Below are 22,191 nucleotides of genomic sequence, written 5' to 3' on the forward strand. Positions count from 1 at the left end.
ATCCTCTTTGGGTTCATGTGGGTGTGCTTTTCAAGCCTGTTCAAGTGTCTCTGGATGGTGTCTCCCCCTTCTGTTCTGGCAGCAGCACCACTCAGCTTGGTATCATCAGCAAACGTGCTGAGGGTGCACTCCATCCCACACTCTATGTCATTGATGGATCTCCAAGGGACAGTACTCATGACCAGCTTCCACCACAGAGCCATTGACCACAACTGTCTGGCTGTGATCATCCAACCAATTCTTTATCCACTGAGTAGTTCAGCCTTCAAATCCATAATTCTAGTTTAGAGACACGGGTGTGTTATAGGACCATGCCAAAGTCCTTGCACAAGTTTAAGTATCAGAGATATCAGTTGCCCTTCCTTTGTCCACTGATGCCTTCACTTATTCATAGAAGACCATCATATTGATCAGACATGATATGGCCTCGGTGAAGCCATGCTGGCTGTTTAGCATCATCTCCATAGTGGAGATGATGTGTCTTATTATCTTTTCTAGGAAGACCTGCTCCATGACCTTCCCAGGCACAGATGTGAAGCTCACCAGCCTGTAGTTCACCTGGTCTTCCTTTCTCCCTTTCTTAAAAATGGGAGTGGTGTTTCCCTTTTTCCAGCCACCAGAGACTTGACCTGACAGCCGTGACTATATATATATATATATTTTTTTGGTCAGACCTCCTATGGCTCTTTGCGTCTAATTTTACCTCTCCAAGACAGAGCCATTAGCCTGGGGTGGAAGCTGGCATCAGCCTCTTCTCTCCTGGAGCAAAGCTTCTCAACTGTTCTGGCGCTGTGCTTTCAGAATTCCTTAAAAGTAAAAATAAAAATACAAAGGAATAGGTTATGCCAATCTGGTAATGCTGACTATTGGCTTTGCTTTTTAAAGATCGATTTTCTTCTGCCCAGTGACCTATTCTGAATTGAGCCCGGTGGTAGAAGTCACATGTGGTGCTTCCTTGTGTGTTTCACAGGTAGCATCTTAGACTTTCAACATTTGGGTAGGTGTCGGTTAATTCTTTTAAGTACCGACTGAAATAAAAAAATCCTTCTATTATTACTCTCTGACGTACTCAGTACATAACCTGTAATTATTTCAAAAAATACTTGTATGTTTAATTGGCATATTCTCTCCTATTTCTTTGCTTTAAGTTTTTGAATAGAGAATCTTTCATCAGGGGAATCTATCTGATTTTTAATGCTGTTATTCTCATTAAGTATCTGTTCTGTGAGGTACTCATTTGTTGCTGAACCAGTTGGTAAAATCTAAGTTTTTTTCTAAAGGATGTGTTTGATCTTATTTTACACGCATGCTTATTTCAACGTTTTTGCCGTTTGTGTTTTTTTTTTCACGTGTGTATGTCTAGAGCAATGTCAATATTGAAATATTAAAATACTGCACGTTCCTCTAGATCTTGTGGCTTACAGCTGCTAAGACTAAAATGCAGTTGCATCCCTAGTAGTGGATTTTGGAAAATGACTGTTTCAAGTTCTTATTATGATGGCCTTACCTTCATGTCAGATGGCACTTGGTGGCAGACACAGGCACAGCCCTGTAGTTGCTTGGCCCTATATTCATCTAGTATTTTAAAAACTTTCTGGAAGTGTTGTAGCATCAGAAATGATAGCAACTGAAATTATTACGGAAGAAATTATACTAATTCAAAGAGCTACATTGGAGCTTTAAAAATGAAAATGAATAGATAAGACATTCTGTAGTTCTCTTTCTAAAGGATTTCATCCTTTTTTAGTACCTCACCGCTGTAATAATTTAATTGGTCTTTTTCTCCCTCTTTCTTATCAGCTTTAGATAGATGTAGACCAGTCTTTCATCTGTGCAAGCTCAGTGAAGCCGGAAACAGATATTTTGTTAAGTGTAATTCCCTTTGTTAAATTAATTTCTATCTGCATTGCCCTGTGACCTTTTCATCCACATCACCAACATTTCTGAAAGCTGAAGAGGATCAATATATGAAAGTACAGGTTGTGCCCCTAATCTTAATTTTAAAAGGAAAACAATATCAAATATGTTATCAAACAATGGAGGTATTTTTATTGCTGATTGTTACTTGGGGTACTTTGTTAGGTGTCATTAATTTTAAAAATTGTTTGTTTTCTTGGGAGAAATATGTACCTTTCTGCTAAAAAGGTTTCACTTGGACGTGGTCTTTTTTTTTCCAACTGATTTTGTTATGAAGCACATCTGTAATATCAGTGGCACTATCAGAGATGCCAGGACGTGCTGCAGTGTGGCCCGCAGGTCAGCAGCCTCTACAAGGAAGTGCTTCCCCGTTACCATCCAGACCTCTTCCCACTTTTCATTATTCCTTCTGCAGGAACCTTTGGAATGTGTTTTTCACAATAAACAAACCACAGAGTAGTTGAGTAGAGCATCCACTGAAAAGGCTTAGAAACTTGAGTTCATACAGAGCACAGCTTTGTCTGTGCCTATGCAGGCCAGTTGTGGGGAGCATGTCATACCAGCATGCTTGGAGAAGTATATTTTGCGTTCTATTTCATGGATTTCTAGATAGATCAAATTTTCAGCTATTTCTTAGCAGCCTGGGTCTTGTGTTTTTGTGAGAATTTCGGTGTTCCTGCCATCATGCTGCTGTTGAGTTTGGTGTTACTGCACATGAGCTGCTCCCTTGCTAAAGACTGCCTTCATGGTAGGCTTGGGATCTACAAAACATTGTACTCTGGGCTCAGATCAAGTTCAGTTTGTACTGTGGGAGCTGCCCTGAGGTAGGCTGGTGAGTTTGCCTGGGAGAGTTTTTGAAAGACAAGGTCTGGGGATTCAGGGAATTTCATAGTTCATACTGGATTTGTTTGATTTTATTGGTATATTTTAAATTTTTTTGTGCATTGATGATATGTTTTTCAATATTTTCTCACAAAGGAGAACTAAACTGAGGGATTGAAAAGACAAATTAAATGCATTAGTTCTTACTTCAGATGCATCATGTGGAATATGTGGTCTTTAGTCAGAGAGTCTTCTGTAGGCACAGATTGTTGCTGACCCATTGCTGAGACCTACCTGACCCATGGAGCAAAGGGGAGTGTAGGCACTTTCATTGTGAGCAGTGCTTACTGCTGAGGTTCAGCTTTGTCCTCTTAATATCATATGGTAGTCATGGCAGTGAAAGTGCTCAGTGAATGAGATATTACTCAAGTACAGTCCTTCTGAAAACAAGGAGGAAACCAAGGAGAAACACAAGGGAGGTCACACTGTTGACACAGTGCTGAAGTAGTGGCTGGTGGTAGTGATGTTCCATTGACCGATACAATTTTTCTAATGAAAAAAAAAAAAAGTAAGCTTAAATATTTTTTACACCACAAAGTTGATTAGCTAAATGTTTTTCTCCTCACACTTTCAGTCAAAAGCTTCTGAAAGATCTACATTTACTTGTGCTTGGTTTGTACCTTTTTCTGTTGTCTGCGAGCAAACAGATGTCACCCTCAGTCTTTATGGATGTTCTAGATTTTCTGAGCATTAATGGATATTTGATGAAACTAAATTTTGAGAGTAGGATCTATGTTAAATATTAAGATTTTGAAAAATAAGGTCAAAGAAACCTACCTGCCTATTTGAATTTCAAATGCTAATACTTACAGGGAAAGTTTGTAGTCAGTCTGCAGATGGAAAATGAGGCTTAGAAGGTGTTAAAGAGTTCAAGGATTGTTAATTTGAAAAGAAATAAGCTTTTGCTAATAGTTCACAAACTGAAGGTATGACTCATTTTTGCCATAAATTGTTTCAATTGCTAGGCACAATGCGGAAGTCCCTTCAGAAAGGGATTCAATGATTCAGATTCCACATCCAACAAATACTAAATGAGGTGCCAGGCCACAAAGTTAAAGATCACTGGATTGGTAAAAAGCAGAAAGGAGCAGTCAGTAAAGAAGCAGTAAGCTAGTGCTAGTCACAAATGGCCACTATCTCCATTTGCAGTTCAGTGCAACTGATGTCAACTTCATGATAGAGAGAAGTGCTGGGCCAAAGCCAGGCACCGGTGGCAAGTGACGTGGTGGTGTTGCTTGTGTAGATAAACTTTTGCCACAGGAAAGTATGCCCAAATCCACTATTTCTAAAGATAAGTATTTTCTCCTCTGCTTTCATTGTGCTGAAGCAGAGGGATCTGGTAAAATAAGGTCTTGTGAAGCTGGAATATGCTTTCCTGTGCATGTCTACATGTAAATGAATTTCACAAATACGAGTCAAACACGTGGTGAAACTCTGTGGAGACAGGCAAGGAATACCTGGGTCTCCTGAGTCAGACAATGAAAATGAAAGATAGTTTTAAATTCATTTTGCAATTTTAATTTGAACTTGGGTAAAGCTTTCACTTCATGTTATGAGATATTCAGGAAAACTCTAATATCTTCTTAACTTAATAAGCTCTTTTTAATAGTTCTTAATATATTTCTGTGTTATTCCCCAGAATAAATGTTTTTTCTTAGGTATGCTTAATGTATGTTTTCCCTATGCCGATTTGTTTGCAGTTTGAGATTTTGCATTTCTTTCCAATTCAGCCTCATTACTAGCCTCCTGCTGTATAAAGGAGGGATTAATTACTTTTTAATGTTTTCAGAAGATTTTCCCTTCCTTGTTGCTTTTACATTAGCTTATATTTTCAGCATTGTCATCAGTTGTCCACGTTGTCAGTATGCCAAGAAGAGTTTAATACTAATCTATGAAGTTCGTTTAAAGAAATATCCAGTGAAATGAGCATTTGTAACGTTTTCAGTTTAAAATCTTTTTTCTTTTTCCTTTTTTTCCTCAGTACATGCATCATGAATGAATCTGCCTCCAGCGGAAATGGCCAGGAGTTTGATGTATTTAGTGTTATGGACTGGAAGGATGGCATAGGTACATTGCCAGGAAGTGACCTGAAGGTAAGATTTGCAATTTTTGATAAGCAAAATACAAATTTTATATGCCAGAGGAATGTATTTCACAAGCTGGTGTGTAGGTATCTGCTTCTATGAATAAAACATGAATCTGCAGCTCTGAGTTAAGAGACTGTAGCCTGTTAGCTTTTAGCTCCGGAGTCTCTTGATTCAGTTTCTGGTGCTGGCAAAGACAACAGTTATCCCTGTAGGAAGGCATAAATTAACACTGCCTCACTATACAGACAGAAGTAATCAAATGTACAAAATGCAAGAAATTTAAAATCTAAGTGTGAATATTCAGTCCATTTAGGGTATTACAGTGCTGTCTAACTAAGAATGCCTGTACTGTCACTGATTTTCACAGTCTCATATTCTTAGTTCTTTTTATTTCTAAAAATATTTTATTTTTTCTGTGTTTTGTCATGTGGATGCTTAGCAAAATGGATAAAGTGAGTGCTTCTGAGACTGGTATAGTTTAGCGATTTGAATGGCATTGGAATAGTACTTTTAATTAAATTTTTCACACTGCATGTATTTACCCAAGTAAATTATAGCAGGGTTTTTTTTTGTTTTTGTTTTAATTTTTATTGCATTATTTTGGTTTTTTTTTTGGGGGTAGAGGTACATTTTACTACGTCTTCAGGTTTCCCTGTCAGCATTAGCTAAAAGTGCAGCTTTGGTGTTAGAGGCTTCTTGCACTTTTTTTTTGTGTTGATTATAGTGGATATTTTCCTGTGATTCCATTTGGACAAACATTGATGATGTTTTCTAGAAGTCTGTTTTTTGAACCTCACTAATTTTTAGTTTCACAAATTGTTTTTAAAGTGTGTTTTTAAAGGCACTTTACATTCCTTGATGCCTAATACAATTTCTTGTGTTTGAAAGGCTAAAAATGTGTGAAATTCAGGATACTTATGTTGCAGGCGTTATTGTTTTTTTTCAATGTTTTTATTTGTTTTTAAAACACAGAATTGTAGACGAGAATCACAGATTAATTTTCTTTGGAAAAGACCTGAGGACTACCTCATCTTGACCTCTCACTCTGACCAAGATTAGGCTATTCCAGGCCTTTTCCAGGGCAGATTTGACTATTGTCAAGGTTGGAGATTCCACCATCTCTGGGCTACTTGTCCAAGTATTTCACTGTCCTTGTGGTGTTTGTTTGTTTGTTTGTTTGTTTCCTTTTAGTGATACTTAATTGCAGGTTCTTTCAGCTTCTCCTTACCTGTCACCTGTTGCAGCATCTATGGGATTTGCTCCCATATCATAGAATCAGAGAAATCAGAAATGGAAAAGACCTACAAGATCATCCAGCCCAACCATCCACCTATCACCAATAGTTTTCACTAAACCATGTCCCTCAACACAACATCTAAACGTTCCTTAAACATGTTGATGTTTTTCCTACACTGGACGTGGCAGACTGCTCTCTGCTCTCACCAGAGCTGTGTAGAAGTGAATAACCAGATGCTTTGACCTGTAGGCTACCTTCTTGCTGAAACAGGCCTGGATGCTTCTGGCTTTCATTGCTGCCACAATGCGTAGCTGTCTTGTGTTCAGCTTGCCTGAGGGACCCACAGGCCTTTTTCTGCAAAACTGCTTTCACACAGCCTACCTTGGGCTTTTGTGCTGCACCTCAGGTGCAGGCCTTTCATTCACTTCTGTAGTACTTCATGAGTTCTTGTTAGTCCATTCTTTCAGCATGTAGAGCTTTTCTGAACAGCAGCCCAGCACTCCAGTGTATCAACCCCTCTCTCCAATTTGATGATTTGCTTTTGCTGCCTATACACATACATACTTTTCTTGTTGTCTGTGCTAGTTTGTTCTCCACCTGAGCTTTCAGTTTCCAAATGCCATCATTGTATGCTTGGGCAGTGTCTCTGTATATCTTCTCTATTTCTCTTCAGTGTTACCTTCTACATATTTCCTCCCTTTGCATTTAAACTAAGTCAGAAGTTCTCAGTTCTTTCCTTCTGGCCTTCATCCACGTTTGCCTAACATCTTGTGCATTGGTATGCATCTTGTGGTGTGAAAAGGTTGACCCAGGAGATATCTAAGTCTCCTGAGCCAGTTTACCCTTTAGAACTAACTGTCTCCTATATGATCCAGCCAAGTAAATCTCTGAGCCAGCCAATATCTGCTCTCCTGAAATTCAGTGCTGTTATTTCAGGGTTCATTTTGGTCCCTTCAGACTTCACTGTCTCATGGTCACTGCTTTGAATGCTGGCATCAGCCTCCACATCCCTGACAAGTTCTGTATTTTTTAAATAATGTCAGAATTTTAAAATTCCTTACTTTTTAATAAGCAAAGTTGTGTGAAAGGTAAACATAATACTGAAATGTTTGAGGAAGGAACACAAAAAGGTAAAAGTCAAGAAAATACAATTATATCTTACTATTCACCAGTACTTGCTTTGTTCTTTTTTCCCTGTGTTAAAAGAAACAAAACAAGCACAAGTTGGCTCATTAATTAGTAGAGGAATAGGAAAGTTTTCATATGAAGCAAACAAGAAAGCTGGGAGATGTACTTGAGCATGATTTCTTGAAATTATGCAAGATACTACATTCTGAAGGAAAGTCTGGGCTTCATTTTAAGGTTTTTCTTACGGCCAACTGATTTTTAGACACAAACCAATAATTGATTTTTGGATAGAAGCTCTTTCTTTTGTCCAGGAATTGAAAAAAACACTGTGAGAAGTGAGGTGGTAATGTACACAGAATAATGAAAGATTATTCTTCAGAGAGAACAGGGCAGGTAGCTATTTTTTTTAATAACATAAGATGAAGGGGATACTCAAAGAAATCGAAGTGGAACCATTCTAAAAGTGAGTGAAGGAAAAATATTTTCTAACAAGGCAGAATTACCCTGAGGAATTAAGTGGACCAGAGAACATCAAGACTCAGCGAAAGGCTAGACATTTATGTAGATAAGAAAAGCTAGGGGTGTTAGAAAAGTCAGGATTTTAATCTTCTGAGACAACTGTAACAACTCATCTTTCGGGATTGCTTCAAATAATGACGGTTAAAAGAGTGACTAATCCCATGAAGCTGTAAATGTGATCATACAAAAATACGTTATGCTCTTTGTGGAATTCACAGAATAGCGTTGTTTCAATTGTTTTTCCTCAACTGATAAAAGACTATTTTAGTACTGTGTTCTGGACCTCAAGAAAGTGGCCTTGTGTAGCAGTTGCTTCTTGTAAACTTGCATGTGTCTTCCAGAAATTACAGTAACCTCATTCCATTAAAGATATCAAATGATTGCCATTTATTTAGACTCAAATACAATTGAAAAATTCAGTGAGAACATATAGTGGCAGTGTGTACAAATCCAAATATTGTGTCTTTCTATATTGGTAAGAGATTGGAGTTCTTGGTTTTTTTTATGTAATAAATAATATGCAATAGCTGAACTGTACAGTGAATTATATGTTGCTTACATCTAGTATATTTTTCTCTTTATAAAATATTGGAAAAAAATGTTGTAGGTTAAACTTACATCAATTTTTGAAATGCTGCTTTTTAATATAGAGCTACTTGAACTCGTTTTTAGTCACAGGGCATTTACCTGTCGTAATTGCTTGCTCGAGGAAGTTTCATACTTACTTTTCCGTACAGATATTCTAAGAGAACTCTTTCTTTGCGTGTCATATTAACACCCAACCTCATCAATTGAAATTATCAGGCAAGTGTAGCTGATGTAGCTGTAGTAAGAACAACCTTCTTTTATAGAACCACTTCAGTTTTGTGAATACAAGTTCTTCTGTGAATGAAACGAGGTAAAAACCGTTCCAATAATGCCAGTGCTTAAAACATTTACAAATCATTTTTCTCAATATTTTCTAAACTTTGTTCGTATTTAACTTTTCTAATGAAGAACAACCAGATATAGGTAATAATTTATTTTTTTCTTTTTATTACAAAATCCTGTGGCCAGTTTCATGCTAACTGAACTTCATGGAGAAATGCTGCACCAGGGGGCAGTCAGTTCCCAGCTTAATGAACATAAGAGAGCTGCATCAGACACCAAGCCTCTATTCTCAACTAGTCCATGGCCTCTTACCTCTTTTAAAATTCATAAAATGCTAGAAATGTTTTCTTCCTGTTATTTTCTGCAGTGTTAGTTGTTAGATTTTTGTCAGCTGTAATTGGAGGAATCTATACAAACACGTTCTCATGACAAACTTCCTTAAAACTTCCTAGTAAAAACAGTCTTAAAATAGTTAATATTTCTTGAACGTTACTTTGAGCATGTGACAGATAAATAGTGAGTGTTTGTGGAAAATGCTAGAATTTCAAATTATTCAAGAAAAAGAGAATTAAGATTGTATAACATGATGCACGGAGGACCAAGAACAAAAATTTTAGCATTAGATGTTAGGAGTTCTTTCAAGACGTAAAAATAAACCAGAAAACTTGAATTCCGGTAGTGTTTAAAATAGTTCACAAATCACAAAATTCCTTCATGTGGCAGATTAAGTAATACATGCTCATCTGAAAAATGTCAGTGCTTACCAGTTACTCTGCATGGTGTGAATGTGAAATGCATTTTTTTCCTAAAGTCTGAGTGCCGAGTGCAGGCAGTAACACCATCACTTCAAGATTTAAATGTACTCATTAAATTGGAAAAGCTGTAATAATTTATAATTACATCCTACTGTACTGACAGAAGTTTATGAAGTACTTTGTAACGAGTTTGTTCTGCAGTGCTTGTGTTTTGAAAGTGAACTGCTACAAGCTGCATGGAAAGAATTTTGGTCATTGATTCCAGCTTGCAAATTGTGATTGAACTGAAAAAAAGACAATAATAAATTTGATGGTGAAGAAATTAACCTGTAAATAGATCTGAGCAGCTAGTCTCATAGAAAACTGGCTATAACAGCAGAGCAGGAATGGCAGAATTCTGGTCAGCTAAGCAACACTGCTGGGTATTTTGAGCTGCAAGGTAAAGAGGGTGGCCATGACTCAGAGTGCTGTGTTTTGGACTGTGCAGACAGCCCAAAGCAGCAGCCTGCACTTTTTCACCTGCCTGTTCTGAAATCCACTCACACTCACTTGAGATAATTAACGTTTTGAAAGCAAGTTACCCTTCTCTCGTGTGATTATATGGCAGAAATACTAGTGCAGCACTTTCCTTGTGTAAAGCCAGCTCTGCTTTCCTGCAGTGTCATGGGCTACACTTTGAGTCGAGGTGGTGAGTTCTTCCACAGGGTGCAGGTTTCTGCAGGAAACATCAGCTGTGGGGTACCAGTTGTCCCACCAGGAAGATATTGTCTGAGAGAGGTGCTGGTTCCCCCTCAGGGAAGCTGAGAAGAGATAGCTCAAGGAAGAGAAAGCAAGTAATGATAGACTTCCTTAGGCCACAAGTCAGTCCAAGCAGATCTAGTGGTCTCTTGCCACATGGAAATGGCTTTCTTCTGTTGCAGTCTAATGTAATTAATTAGCCTATGTTGTGCCTCATTGCCATGGATTTTTTACTAACACTGTGCCTTGTGAAAAAGCTAATTTTACCTTTGTCTTTAAAAAGAAGGACCAGAAAGGAAATTTCCCTATTAAAATTGCTAAAACTCCAAAATCAAGGAATGACAGAGTTAAGTTTCTCTTGGATCTTTGTGTATAGAGTCTACTGCACTGAAGAAATAGGATTGAAACATGCATGGTTATTTAGCAAATAGCAATTCTCTTCTGCATCATTTACTGTAGGTGCTGTGAGTCTTGTAAATATCCAGGCAAAGGACTTCAAGAAGAATAAGGAATAGTTGGTGAATGGTGCAGGTGAGTCCCACACGGGAAGGTTTGGTGCTGCGTTTGCTGGTACCACAGCCTTCCCATGTGGTGCTGAACAACTTGCAGAAACCAAAATTTGGCAGGTAGCCATTCATTATCTATTTGTCACTTGTTTGGGTCCCCTGAGAGATATTAGCATCTGGTACTTAGAAATACTCTGACTGAAATAATTCAGAGCCAGGAGTGCTTTACAGGTCAAGTTCTGGATCAATAAGCGTGTTGGCAGACAGGAGTATAAAAATACCCAACAGAGCCTTGACTTCTGACTCTGGCACAGATTTATCTGTTACCTTAAGAAAGCCTCTTTAGTTGCGATTTCCTCATCAAGTGGAGATAAGGCAGACTGAGTGTGCAGAGGGAGCAATCGCTGAGAAATCCTAAGGCGTTAAGATAATTCTTGAGTAGTCTGGAGGGAAAAATTAAAAGAGACTGAAGATGTCTAAGAATCAAGTAGCTGAAGTTTACTCCAGACAAGACTGAGGGTTGAGAAATGTCCATCTCTCTTACTAGAGGTAAATGTTTGCTGATGGTACCTAGGCTTTCAGTTGGGAAGTGATGATGTTCCTATTATCGTTGAGGGTGAGTTGTAATTCGAAAAGTAAATCCTTCAACTATTTCCTGCTTGTGCCTGCCTGGGTAAGGGCATTTGGATAGAAATTACTTCTTTATTACTTCTGGATTATCCTGTTGCACTGTTACTGAAGCACTTTGAAATCAGTTATGGATTGTTTGAAGTGCTTGACTTGTGCCAGCAGTGATTTTGGTGGAGGGGGTCTGGATCTGCTGGTTGATAGTGATGTGGAATTTTATCTATGATGGTGATGATTTAGGGAACACTAAGTATGAAGAGATCCTTCTTAGCTTGTTTGTTGTTTTTGTTCTGTTTTTGCCATGCTTGACAGAGCTGGAGCATCCAGACTGCATTTGCCCTTACCTTCAAGTGAAGGGAATAGCCAGGTGCCAGTACAGATTTCCCTATCCTTCTTTATATATGAAAGAATCTAAATGGTGTGTCCAGGCAAGCTGGTGCTTGCCAAGGGATTTGAAATGAGTTTGAGTAGGGTTCTCAGAGTAATGAAGAGCTAGTAAGAGGTATTCCTGTTTCATTTGGTGTGTGGCTGTGAACAGAGGCTTTGTTTCAGAAGTTATTGCCCACTGCATTGTAACAGGTATTGTTAGAGTACCTAAAGCTTCTGGGGATATGTGCACCTTGTTATTTCAAGTTTGTTTGCGTATTTTTAGAAATAATAAGCAGTAATTCTACTTTCAAACAATGGAGAGTAACCTCAGTGATTGAAGAAAAACTATAAAATACCCATCAGCTGCCTCATTTTCTGATTACTATCCAGTTCGTGGCTGAGGCAGTGATTCTGTGGAAGAAAATAGTATGTGCTCACATATGTGAAGGCTTTATCAAGCATATGCACTAAGAAAAAGGTAGAGGTTGAGCAGACAAGTTCTGGCACTTGCTTAATCACTCAAATAATATTTAAAAATCATTTGGCATGTAGTGGGATGTGGTTGGACATATATTGTCTATGGCAATTCCTTTGCTCTGAAGAGAGGTGGAGCTGTAAGATGCCAGAACGCCTCAGTTTGTATGAGCAGTCCTGCTGAATCTACTGGAGATGTCTATGATTAAAATCAAGAACAGCGATAAGTGCTACGTAGAGATTCAAGTATAGTTACTGGGATTGTATGCCTGGAGTCCAATGTGTCCCAGTGCCCTCTCCACAGACAGCTTTTTAATTCTTTCACTTAAGTTCAGTTACTTTGTAGCCCTGATGAACATATACTCAATTTGTTTTGGATAATACAAATTTTGAGGGTTTCATCTGAGCCAGTCTACTGTCACACTGCTGTGTGATAAAGGTAGGTTTTATTCCTGAAGTTATGCTCAGAGTGCAGTAACAATTATATATATTTCTATGAGCTCTTTGTCCTAATCTTGCCCAGTAGATGGTACTGTTGGCCATGTTTTGTAATTTTGAAGTTGTTCATTAGTTGCATTTTTTTAATTTGTCTTCTGCACTTGACCCACTCTTCCTTTTTCATCCCTTTTATTTCTGCCTGCTCTCCTAAATATCATTTTTACCCTGTAGAAAGCAATAGTAGGCTTTATTCTGATTTGATCTCTATGAGGTCTTGTGCACTCCTGAAAGGGCAGAAATAACACTTGGTTGAAATAGTCTGATATTTGTTGCTCTGGGTTAGATACATACAGCAGCAAGGAACTAATTTAAAAACTGAATTGTGTATGGTTTTTTCCCCGTAGGTTTGCTTCTCTAAGAACTGATTTGTCGTGTGATAGACTGTCCTCATTTTTTGCAAATTTATTTGTATTTCACATTGATTGATGGATATACTTAGCATTTTTACCAGATGAGGAACAAGATAACTAAAAGCCCTTTTAACATATAATTCCCCCTGAATAAAACTAAATAAAACGAGTGCCTCCCAACCTTCATGACAAAACAGAGAACCCTTATTAGAAATAAGAAAGTGCTGAAGCCACGGAGGAGGGCTAGAGGCAGTCTGCTTGTGATGTTATGCATAGTTAGATTCTGGTCCATTTTCACTGAAAAAGTGAATTTCTGCAGTTGAGCACAACGCATGGTGCGAAAGGCAGATCAAGGGGCTGGAGTACCATTTTCACAAGGGGAACAGAAGCAGCTTGTGTTTAGCATAGTAAGATGAAATTTAGAGGTGCAGAATCCCTCAAATCAGAGGTATACCTAGAGAGTAAGTGCTGGGAAAAAGAAAGAACAGAGTAATGTTGGGTTAAGAACAAATGAGAATAAACTGACTGAATAAATTTAAATGGGAAGTTAGAGGAAGGTTTTTCAAGTAAGAGCTCTCAGAAAACTGTTTTTTAGAAAGTATATTTAAGAAATGGGATTTCACTAGAGTTTGCAAAAAGTGCATACACTTCTGCTTTGCAGCTGAAGAATCCATGAAATACTTTGTCTGGTACAGTTGCCTGCAGGAAACAAAGGTCTTGTTACAGTAACTCATGATATTATATCCTAATTCTGTGGACATTTTAACGCATTTTTAATTTTTTTAAAAAATTGTTTATATTTAGCAGTTGTGAATCCTGTAGAAAATGCTAACATACAAATAGTCAGAAATGGTTCAGAAAGTGTTTATAGTGTTTGATCATTGTATGTTTAAACCTTGATTTTCCTGAATGTATTGTTTTGTTGAATGAAAATTAAAACAATCCTGGGGGTTGAATTGGCACTCCAGTAAGCTGAAATGCTAGTATATCAGGAAATCATTTCCTGAGGATCTGAAAATGTATCTCAGCATCAAGTGGAAGGAATCTGTAGTAATGCTTGGATGGAAGTTACTGTTTAATTTGCTTTTGATCCTTTAGCAGGAAACTACTAAACAGGGCAGTTAAGTAAGTTCTGTGTTGTATACTTAATCAATAACAATTGTACTCATTCTGCCAACACAGTTTACAATACATGTTAAATGAAAAGAACTTCAGTAAGAGTATAAAAAGTGCATTTTTGCCTTTGTGGCTCATCTGTAGGAAGCTCTGAAAGTGAAACTTTCTACTTAATTGTTACATTTATTTGTATTTATTTTACTGTAGGTTTGCTCAGCAAAACTTTTGAGATTTCTTCCTCTTTTCCTTCTTTTAAGACTGTTGTTTTCACTGGAAAATGGGGATTGATTTTCTTGTTCAGAACTTACTTAATGTTTGCAAATAGGCATTTGGCAAAAGTGAATTAAATTCATACCCAGCAACATTTCTAACTTATTCTTTTAAAAACTGAAGTGATTAAAATTAAGCTACTTTATGAGATTATTTTAAAAGTACTTGTTAATTGTCTGACTTTGTTTCCATCTGTTTTACTTTAATGTTTTCCATCCATGTTTGCTTTACTGGACAGATTTCAGGAAAATGCCTTAATCCAATGCAAATTTATATATTTACTTGAGGAATTTTGTGACTAAGAAACACATTTTTCTCATAATGCTGTTGGTAGTTCCCTAAAGGTTGGCTCTGTGTCTCCTGCTTGGACCTTTATACTGTCAAGACAACAGGAGAGACTAATGAAGATTGTAGGAAGGGTGCTCTTGGTATTATTTCAGCTTGGATCACCAAAATAGAGAAAATGTTGTAAAAGAATCTTTTCCTTTTTTCTTTTCCTTTGTTCTTATTTTTTTTTCTTTTTTCCTATTTCTTTTTTTCCTATTTTTTTTTTAATATATATATATCTTAATTTTTTTTGAATGAACACAGATACCATCACCGTTAATATAAATCCCTTTCTGTCATCCTTCAACAATAGACACAGGCAGCTCTTGCTCTGTGAGGGCTTCGTGCAATATGTTATTCTGCACAGCTATCTATACTGTTTTTCAGTAATTAACTTGTGTCATAAGTTTTCCACTGCTGTTCTTCCTTGACTAAAACCAGAGCATGACTTGCTAGATCTGAGGCATATTTCTGGTCAGCTGTTGAGAGATCACTGTGCAGAGGTTTTAGTTTGGGAAACAGAGAGCTAAAGCAGTTCTGTCTGCTGCAAGTTCATGACTGAACACTTGTGAGGGTTAAGCAGGAGGCCCTAGACATCCATAGAGACAAGGCTGTGAGAAAAGCAGGACTGTAGGAGTCAGACCTGTCTGGTGGCCTACAACCAGTGTCACGCTGTCCTGCCCACTGAGACAGGGAACAGTGGTCATGCTCAGCTTTAGCCCTAAAGCCTAAGCCCGGTTTAATATGCTATGCTATTTCTGCGGTGAGCATCCTCAAATAAAAGACTATCCAGGAGCTGCCTCTCTGCAGTCATCTGTTTTTAGGTATTTGATGCATATCAGTCAGCCCCCTGAAGTCCGAAGGGCAGGCTAGTGTCAGAGTGGCACCAGTGGTGTATATGGGCTTAACACAGATCAGGCCATACAGAAAAGCTTTGGATATCAACTGAACTCTTCAGAAACACCTTAAGCGCGTCTATGTTTGTTATGGCCAGTCAGCCACTGGAGTGAAGCACAGCATTCAGGTCTGTACCTGTGTCTTCCTGCTGAGCCAGCTGCTGCTGCAATGTGCCTTGTAGAAACAATAAGGTTTTGCCTCTAGTATCCACCATTTTCTGAGGCAGCAGACAAAGCGCAAATAGCAAAAATCAGCTCAGCCGAAGTAGGGACCAGATGGGGTGCTGAAGTCAGCTGTGAGACACAGGGATCCTCTTCCAAGTGGTAACTGTTTCTTTTCGTTGGAACAGCGTAAATTTCTGTCCGCAAACTTGAGTGTGAGCGTGTGGTGTTAGGGTATTTAGTGTCCTTTCAAAGCTGAACTTGTGGTCTTTCAGTCCAGATGGATTTGTTGGCAGCTTGTCCACAATTGCATTTCTGTTGCAAACATAGCTGATTTTAAGCAAAAAACTTGGCTTTCATTCAGAACCACTTGCAGACCACAGCAGGGCCCAGTATAAGTGGACATGCTTCATCCCGTACTCTCCTGAGGCGCAGAGGGGCACAGTGCCAGGACTTTCCTGAGGCACAATGCTGGGCAGTTTTTCTCCTTATTTACTCAATGTAAAATTGCCTAGTTAGTGATGCAGAAATATGCGTAGCGCTTCTGCTTTAAAAAGGCATTCCAGCAGGTGGGTACAGGGGAGCTTAGAAAGACTCTCCTGGACCTGTTTTTTTCTGTTGATCTTCTTTGATCACAGCACCTCACTTCTAGAGACATTTGATAGAGCTCAGATAGTTACACCCCCTTTGCTATTTAAAGTAGACTGTCACAGACAAAATACTGCCTTTAGTTCAACCCATACACCCAGCTGGGCCTGGAAACCAAGTAGTGGCTGGGAAGCGGGAGGTTTATTTTCGTCTGGTAGCACAGTAATTATTACGGCATTTGGAAGACGCTTTTCTGCTGGCGGCAGGATGGTATAACTCACAGTGATGCTGTGTAAGCACAGCATGTGGGATATTGTTGAGCCTTGCTTCTGGCTGACAGTAATATCACATTCAGTGTGTAATTAAACAGTTCATAAACTGCCTTGAGATGTTTGTTTATGGGCACTTTATAGCAGAGAAGTGCAGTGTTTTGCAGGATGCTGGAATTTTTGTGCTCTGCAAAGCATTTGTATTTGATATGCCTTTTCTTTGACACAAATACTCAGTGACTAGAGTGCATTGTTCTGCTGTTGATGAAAGACATACAGCTAAGGTGATTTTCCTGCAAATTTCTGTTGCTGATTTTTGCTTTCTGATATTTTAGCAAACTACCTGTGGATGCATCCGTATCAATACTTTAGTAAACTATAATTTTAGATAACAAAATGAGTTTGTGTTTTGCTTTTCAGAAGCAATGCTTATTTACAGCAGGATAAGCAGAAACACTTAGAAATTGGGTAATATGGTGAGGATACTGTGTAAATGATGATGTAAGAAAGCGCTAGTAAATTTTTGCTGTACTTAATGCCACTTGTTTTGTTTCTACCAGTTTAGAGTGAATGAATTTGGAGCCCTGGAGGTGATAACAGATGAAAATGAGATGGAAAGTGTTAAAAAAGCCATGGCTACCACCACCTGGATGGTTCCAACTGCTCAAGAAGGTCAGCTAAGAAGTCACTGAAGTTTTCTGTAGTAGTCTGTAGTTTATATAATGAACCAGTTTTTCTACAAGATTGCCCCCCAAATTAAAATTAAAATGAAAAACTTATTTGCTTAATGCAGAAAGTATCTACCTGTTTCTTTGGATGCTGATAATTATGAAATAAATGTGTTTTAAGGTAAAAGGAAATAATTCCACTGTTAACCATCTGAAGTTGAATTATCGCCACAGTTTTCTCTTACAGTATTTTTTTTTTAAGTTTAGAATTAGTATTTTTGTGTTTAATTTCAAAAGCGGTCAACTTCTTACTCTAAAATGTTCAGAATTTTTTTGCTGTTATTTTTATTAAGCAGGTTCTCCAGACTGCTCACAGACTTAACTGACCTCCTACAGTGTTCATTTCTGTCTGTAAACAGCCTTTGTGTAACCTTAGTTGCTACTCAACTGCTCCCACCAAGCTCAGTTTATGTCTCTGCACTTTTTCCTTGCTTCTGCTGACTATACTTTATCACAACATTAAAAGTAGCATGTAATAACCATTTACATTTATCATGAGTGGTGACATTCTAATAATTTTGTAGTGTCTGTCTACATAACAAGGTGCAAAACAAGATACAGTGTGTCCTTTAAATAAAGTATTGATGTGAGAAAACACTTCTAGTGTTCAGGGGACGTTGGTTTACATGGTTCAAAATTCTGAAAATTTTGATACAATGATGGAACAGCATGAAAGAATAGCACAGCTGTTTTTGTGGTTGCTTACAACTACTTTTTTTTTTTTTTCCTTCTTTTTTATATTATATGTTATCAATTTTCTTTTTGAATATGCATTCTGTAAGTTGAAAACAGAATTTGAAATTCCATTGTAATAATCGTCAGTAGCCTTTCACAAAACAGAATAAGCAAAGTCAATGAAAGTATTCTTTTGCTGTTGCCCCATTGTCATGTGACTTATATAAATAATTGAAACATTTGTATCAATGGGAAACTAGCTTGGATCTCAGCAAAAAGATCTGAATCTTCACATTACTGCTTTTGGTCTATAGGTTTCCAAGTCAGTGATTACTTTTAAAATATTCAAGATCCAGATCTGTGATGAGAGTGACAGCAACATAATAGTGTAGTAGTGCAGCAGATTCTCTCTTTCGACTGAGAGATTACAGTTTGCCTACAGAAAAACATATCTTCATCCCCCAATGTCCAGTAAGCCTGAAAAATCTCGCTACTGAAGTCAGGTGTGATTTTGGGCACATAAACATATTAAGCAATCATCACAAATATCTTACACATTCTTTGATTAATTCGTTGCTCCCCAAAGATATAATCCTGCTAAAATTTTCAGTTATGTGAGGGAATGATTGATTTGGACTGCTAATGACTGGGGAGTAAATGTATCACGTAAATAATGTACTATTCTAGTGGAGATAGTCTGCACACAAGAGTTCACTTGACTCAATTTTTAAAGACAGTTTGGTATTCCAATAAAATAAATAGTGACTTGAAATTTACCTTTTGGCAGTGTAAAGTGAACAGCCTTCTTTAGGAACTGAAGAACTTCAGTGCTGAATATTTGACTGTGAGCAAAAGTAACAGCATACTGCCCTAGGCTACATGCCTCCCAAGGGGAAGTCATAGCTTAGGGTAAATTACTAATTTACTGTTTTAAAATCTATTTGCTACAAATTAGTTGTTTGTTTATTTGTTTTTCACTTTTGGTAGACCTCAGGATTGTTGAGCAATAGCTGCTGCAGTAAAAGACTGAAATGTAGTTAGTGATTTATTTCCAGAAGTAAGGTATAAACTATTAAAAGATAACTTCTCCCCAGATGACCCTACATGTCAAATATGAGTCATGTCAGTGCAACATGAGGTGATGAACTCTGCAACAGCAACTCTCCAGATAGTTAGCATAGTTCCTATCAGAAAATTCACTCTTTCCATGAGTAGCAACTTCAAGCAGTGTCAGTGTGCCAGTGATGCCAGGAAAATGAAATCAGTAGATTTTTTCTGGTGTTTTAATATGAAAACTTGTTGGGAATAAACCCCATACAGACATCAGTTTTCAGTTCTTCATTCTAACAAAAGTGGCATGACTTCAGTTTTCTGTTTGCTTACAAGGCTTGCTAAACATCATTGGAAATGTATCACTTCTACCTAAGTGAATTTATTTTTTCATTGTGCAGCCTTTTCAGAAAAGACAGGGATCTCCTCAAAGTTGAAGGAAACTGCAAAAATGGATGGACTTGTTTTCTGTGAAAACTGTTATCACTATGGTACTGTAGAAGAATTTGTTCCTGAAGGGAAATTTTGCAGCCAAAAATGTGCCCAGCAAGTAAAAAACAAGTAGGTACTATTATAAAGCATAGAAGCAAATAATTTGGCGTAAATGCAGCATGAGATAAAAGTGGTGTGATAAAGCATTAATGGTGTGGCAGCCATGTTTTGGTGAGTCTCCAGCAGTTTATAACATTCTTTCATTGTTTTTAAACTCAGTGAGTTATGAAATATTTGCTTTTTGTCTAATGCTGATGTTGAAGGCGGTCTTCTTTATTCAGAGAGTGCTGTGTTCTGCTGTCAGATGCAAACAGCGATACAGTCTATGGGATGTATGAATCAGTGTCAAACTCCCACCCTGTTTCATAATCACTGAAATTAAGATAATCAGTAATTAGATGGTTGGTGTGGTAAGTTAATTGTAATTAAGTTCAAGAGCTGTATTATAGATGACAGTGAGTAAAAACATGAATATACTGTGGTTTCTCGGTTCCTTTTCTTTGAGCTACTGCAGTTCATCTCATCATAAATGAAGCCTTCAGTTAGTGGGTCCATTCCATGTTACGTTCTGCATTACAGCAATCTTTAACATCTACGTTTTTGTGCATTTCCTCCATTTTTAGTTAATTGCTTTGCCATTTTCTATTCTGATTGCTTGTTTAGCAATTTGTTCAGTCATGTATCAACTTTCTCCAATTGGATTTGTCAGACTTAATGATTACCTTTTCTTTCCTTTCTGTAAACTGCCTTGCAGTCCTAAACATTTCACAGTTTGCTTCTTTGCCAGATTTGGTGGTACGTGAGAGAAGACTATTTAAAACATGCTAAACTGTTCAGTGCAGGCTGACAGCTGTCCTTTTGCAGTTCTATTGTTTGTCTTTCAGCTTAATTTTTTGTAATTTTCAGTAGTTTTTCTAAGAATATATTTTTCATAATGCCTTCATAATATTTTTCATAGGACCTACAAGCACTTGACCTTTAGATTTACTTGCATTTTACTTCTGTTATGAATATGAGAAATGAAATAATATTTTTTATCATTGTGTTGCTCCTGAAATAGAGAACCAAAGGAGGAAAAGCCCAGCATGGAATGCAATGGGGATGATGAATCCAAAGTCATTCGGAAAAGAAAAACAAAATTACCTCTCAAAGAAGAGTCCAGGGATAATGAGGAGAAGAAAGATAATCCCGATGAAACTGTTAGTATGCATCATAAACTCATTTCTGCAAACATTTTAGTAGGAATTTTGCCTTATATTGCAATGTCAATAGATTCGTCACTCTGCAAATAGAAGTGACTTCATTACTCCATCAAAGCCACAATAAGTACTTGATTCACTTTTAATTATGCCTCTTCAGCACATTCTAACTGTTGACAAGGGATAGAAACTGCTTTTTCTTTTTCCTATTCCTTCCTTCCTTTTTTTTAAGAATAGAACAAAAGGAACTTAAAGGAAAAGTGATGCCAATCCAGAATTGTTAGTACTGTAGTATAGAAAAACAAAGCAATGTATTTCCCAGTGCCTGTTACTTGTTTACTTTACACGAGTAAACAATTACAGACTAGTAATTTATTTGTAAAGAAAGTTCTGTTACAGTTAAGGAGAGTATACTTTTGATTTTGTAACGTAATTTGCTTTAGAAAAGCATAGCCAACGGTTACCAGGAGTTTCTCTGATTCAGGAAGAAGCATATGCCAATTGTTTGATTTTGGTGTTCTGATTTATGCTTAGTGGTGATTACCATAATCTCCACGAGTAATTATAAAGATATAAAAACACACTAAAGCAAACAAAGCAGCCATGTCCAGCTCTGATTATACTTACAGGGATGAGTAATCTAACCTCCAAGACTTCCTCACTAGAAGGAAGTTCATGTGGCTCTTGCTGTCATTGCCCTAGCTTGTTCTGGAGATTCTGGCTTGTGGTGACAGTTGCTACTTAAAACTGAATGCTAGAACTTAGGAGAAACATTTCATCTGTGCTTGAAATACTTTTCTGCACCAGAAGAAGCAGCACACACAGTCTTATCTACTTTGTTATTTTTAGCAGTGGATGGGTTTAACAGTAGGAGTTGTCCACTGTCAGCTCTAGGTGGCTTCCACATTTACACGTGTTGTTCCTCAAAGGCCATACGTGCAAAAATTCTCACTCCTCTGGTTGGCTGTGGAGTATTTCCTGAAGGAGTAAAAATGGAAATGAAAAATTGACTGGGATTTGGGTTTGTGTTATGCTGCAGTGTAATGCACTTTGGGGCACCTTTGTTTTTTTCCTTTTGGAGTTATTTTTCATCTGAGGACAAGAATTTGCAGCAGCTTCCCGTGATGTTTGTTTTCCTCTCAATAGCTGTGGCGTTACTGAGAGGAGCACTGTTTGGAGGGAGAAGGGGAGAGCACTGCAGTCACAGAATTGTGGAAAGACACGTGTCGAAAGAGAGTCCACAGCTTTCTGTATAACAGTGTCCTCAGGAAAAATTTGAGGACAGCTCCTTTGCTGCTATGTGTCTGCTCTCCCAAATGAGGACTTGTTTTGTTCATCTGTTCAGATGCTTGGAAATCTGTTACTACACAAGCAGTGAAATAAATAAAAAGGATCAGTGTCATTTTAAAGCAGAAAAAGTTGTGCAAAAGGTTTGCCTTCACATTAATTTGGAAGCATGAAC

The 22,191-nt window shown here is 37.7% G+C and overlaps 1 protein-coding gene across 10 annotated transcripts in view; it reads left to right on the forward strand.

The window, feature by feature from the left end:
- Positions 1-22,191, forward strand: part of L3MBTL3 (L3MBTL histone methyl-lysine binding protein 3) — a 76,405-nt gene that overhangs the window by 6,325 nt on the left and 47,889 nt on the right. For 8 of the 10 annotated variants that reach the window (XM_052671317.1, XM_052671355.1, XM_052671343.1 and 5 more), the window contains exons 2-5: positions 4,781-4,892; positions 17,146-17,257; positions 19,440-19,599; positions 20,591-20,729. In XM_052671317.1, the coding sequence (XP_052527277.1) occupies positions 4,791-4,892; positions 17,146-17,257; positions 19,440-19,599; positions 20,591-20,729 (513 nt within the window). In that variant the 5' untranslated portion in view covers positions 4,781-4,790. Of the gene's footprint in view, positions 1-841; positions 1,980-4,780; positions 4,893-17,145; positions 17,258-19,439; positions 19,600-20,590; positions 20,730-22,191 lie in introns of those variants that run through there. The other 2 variants (XM_052671352.1, XM_052671364.1) reach the window with 2 other exon arrangements.

This window comes from Tympanuchus pallidicinctus, unplaced genomic scaffold (assembly GCF_026119805.1).
Source record: "Tympanuchus pallidicinctus isolate F22 unplaced genomic scaffold, pur_lepc_1.0 scaffold1, whole genome shotgun sequence".
NCBI lineage: Eukaryota > Metazoa > Chordata > Aves > Galliformes > Phasianidae > Tympanuchus > Tympanuchus pallidicinctus.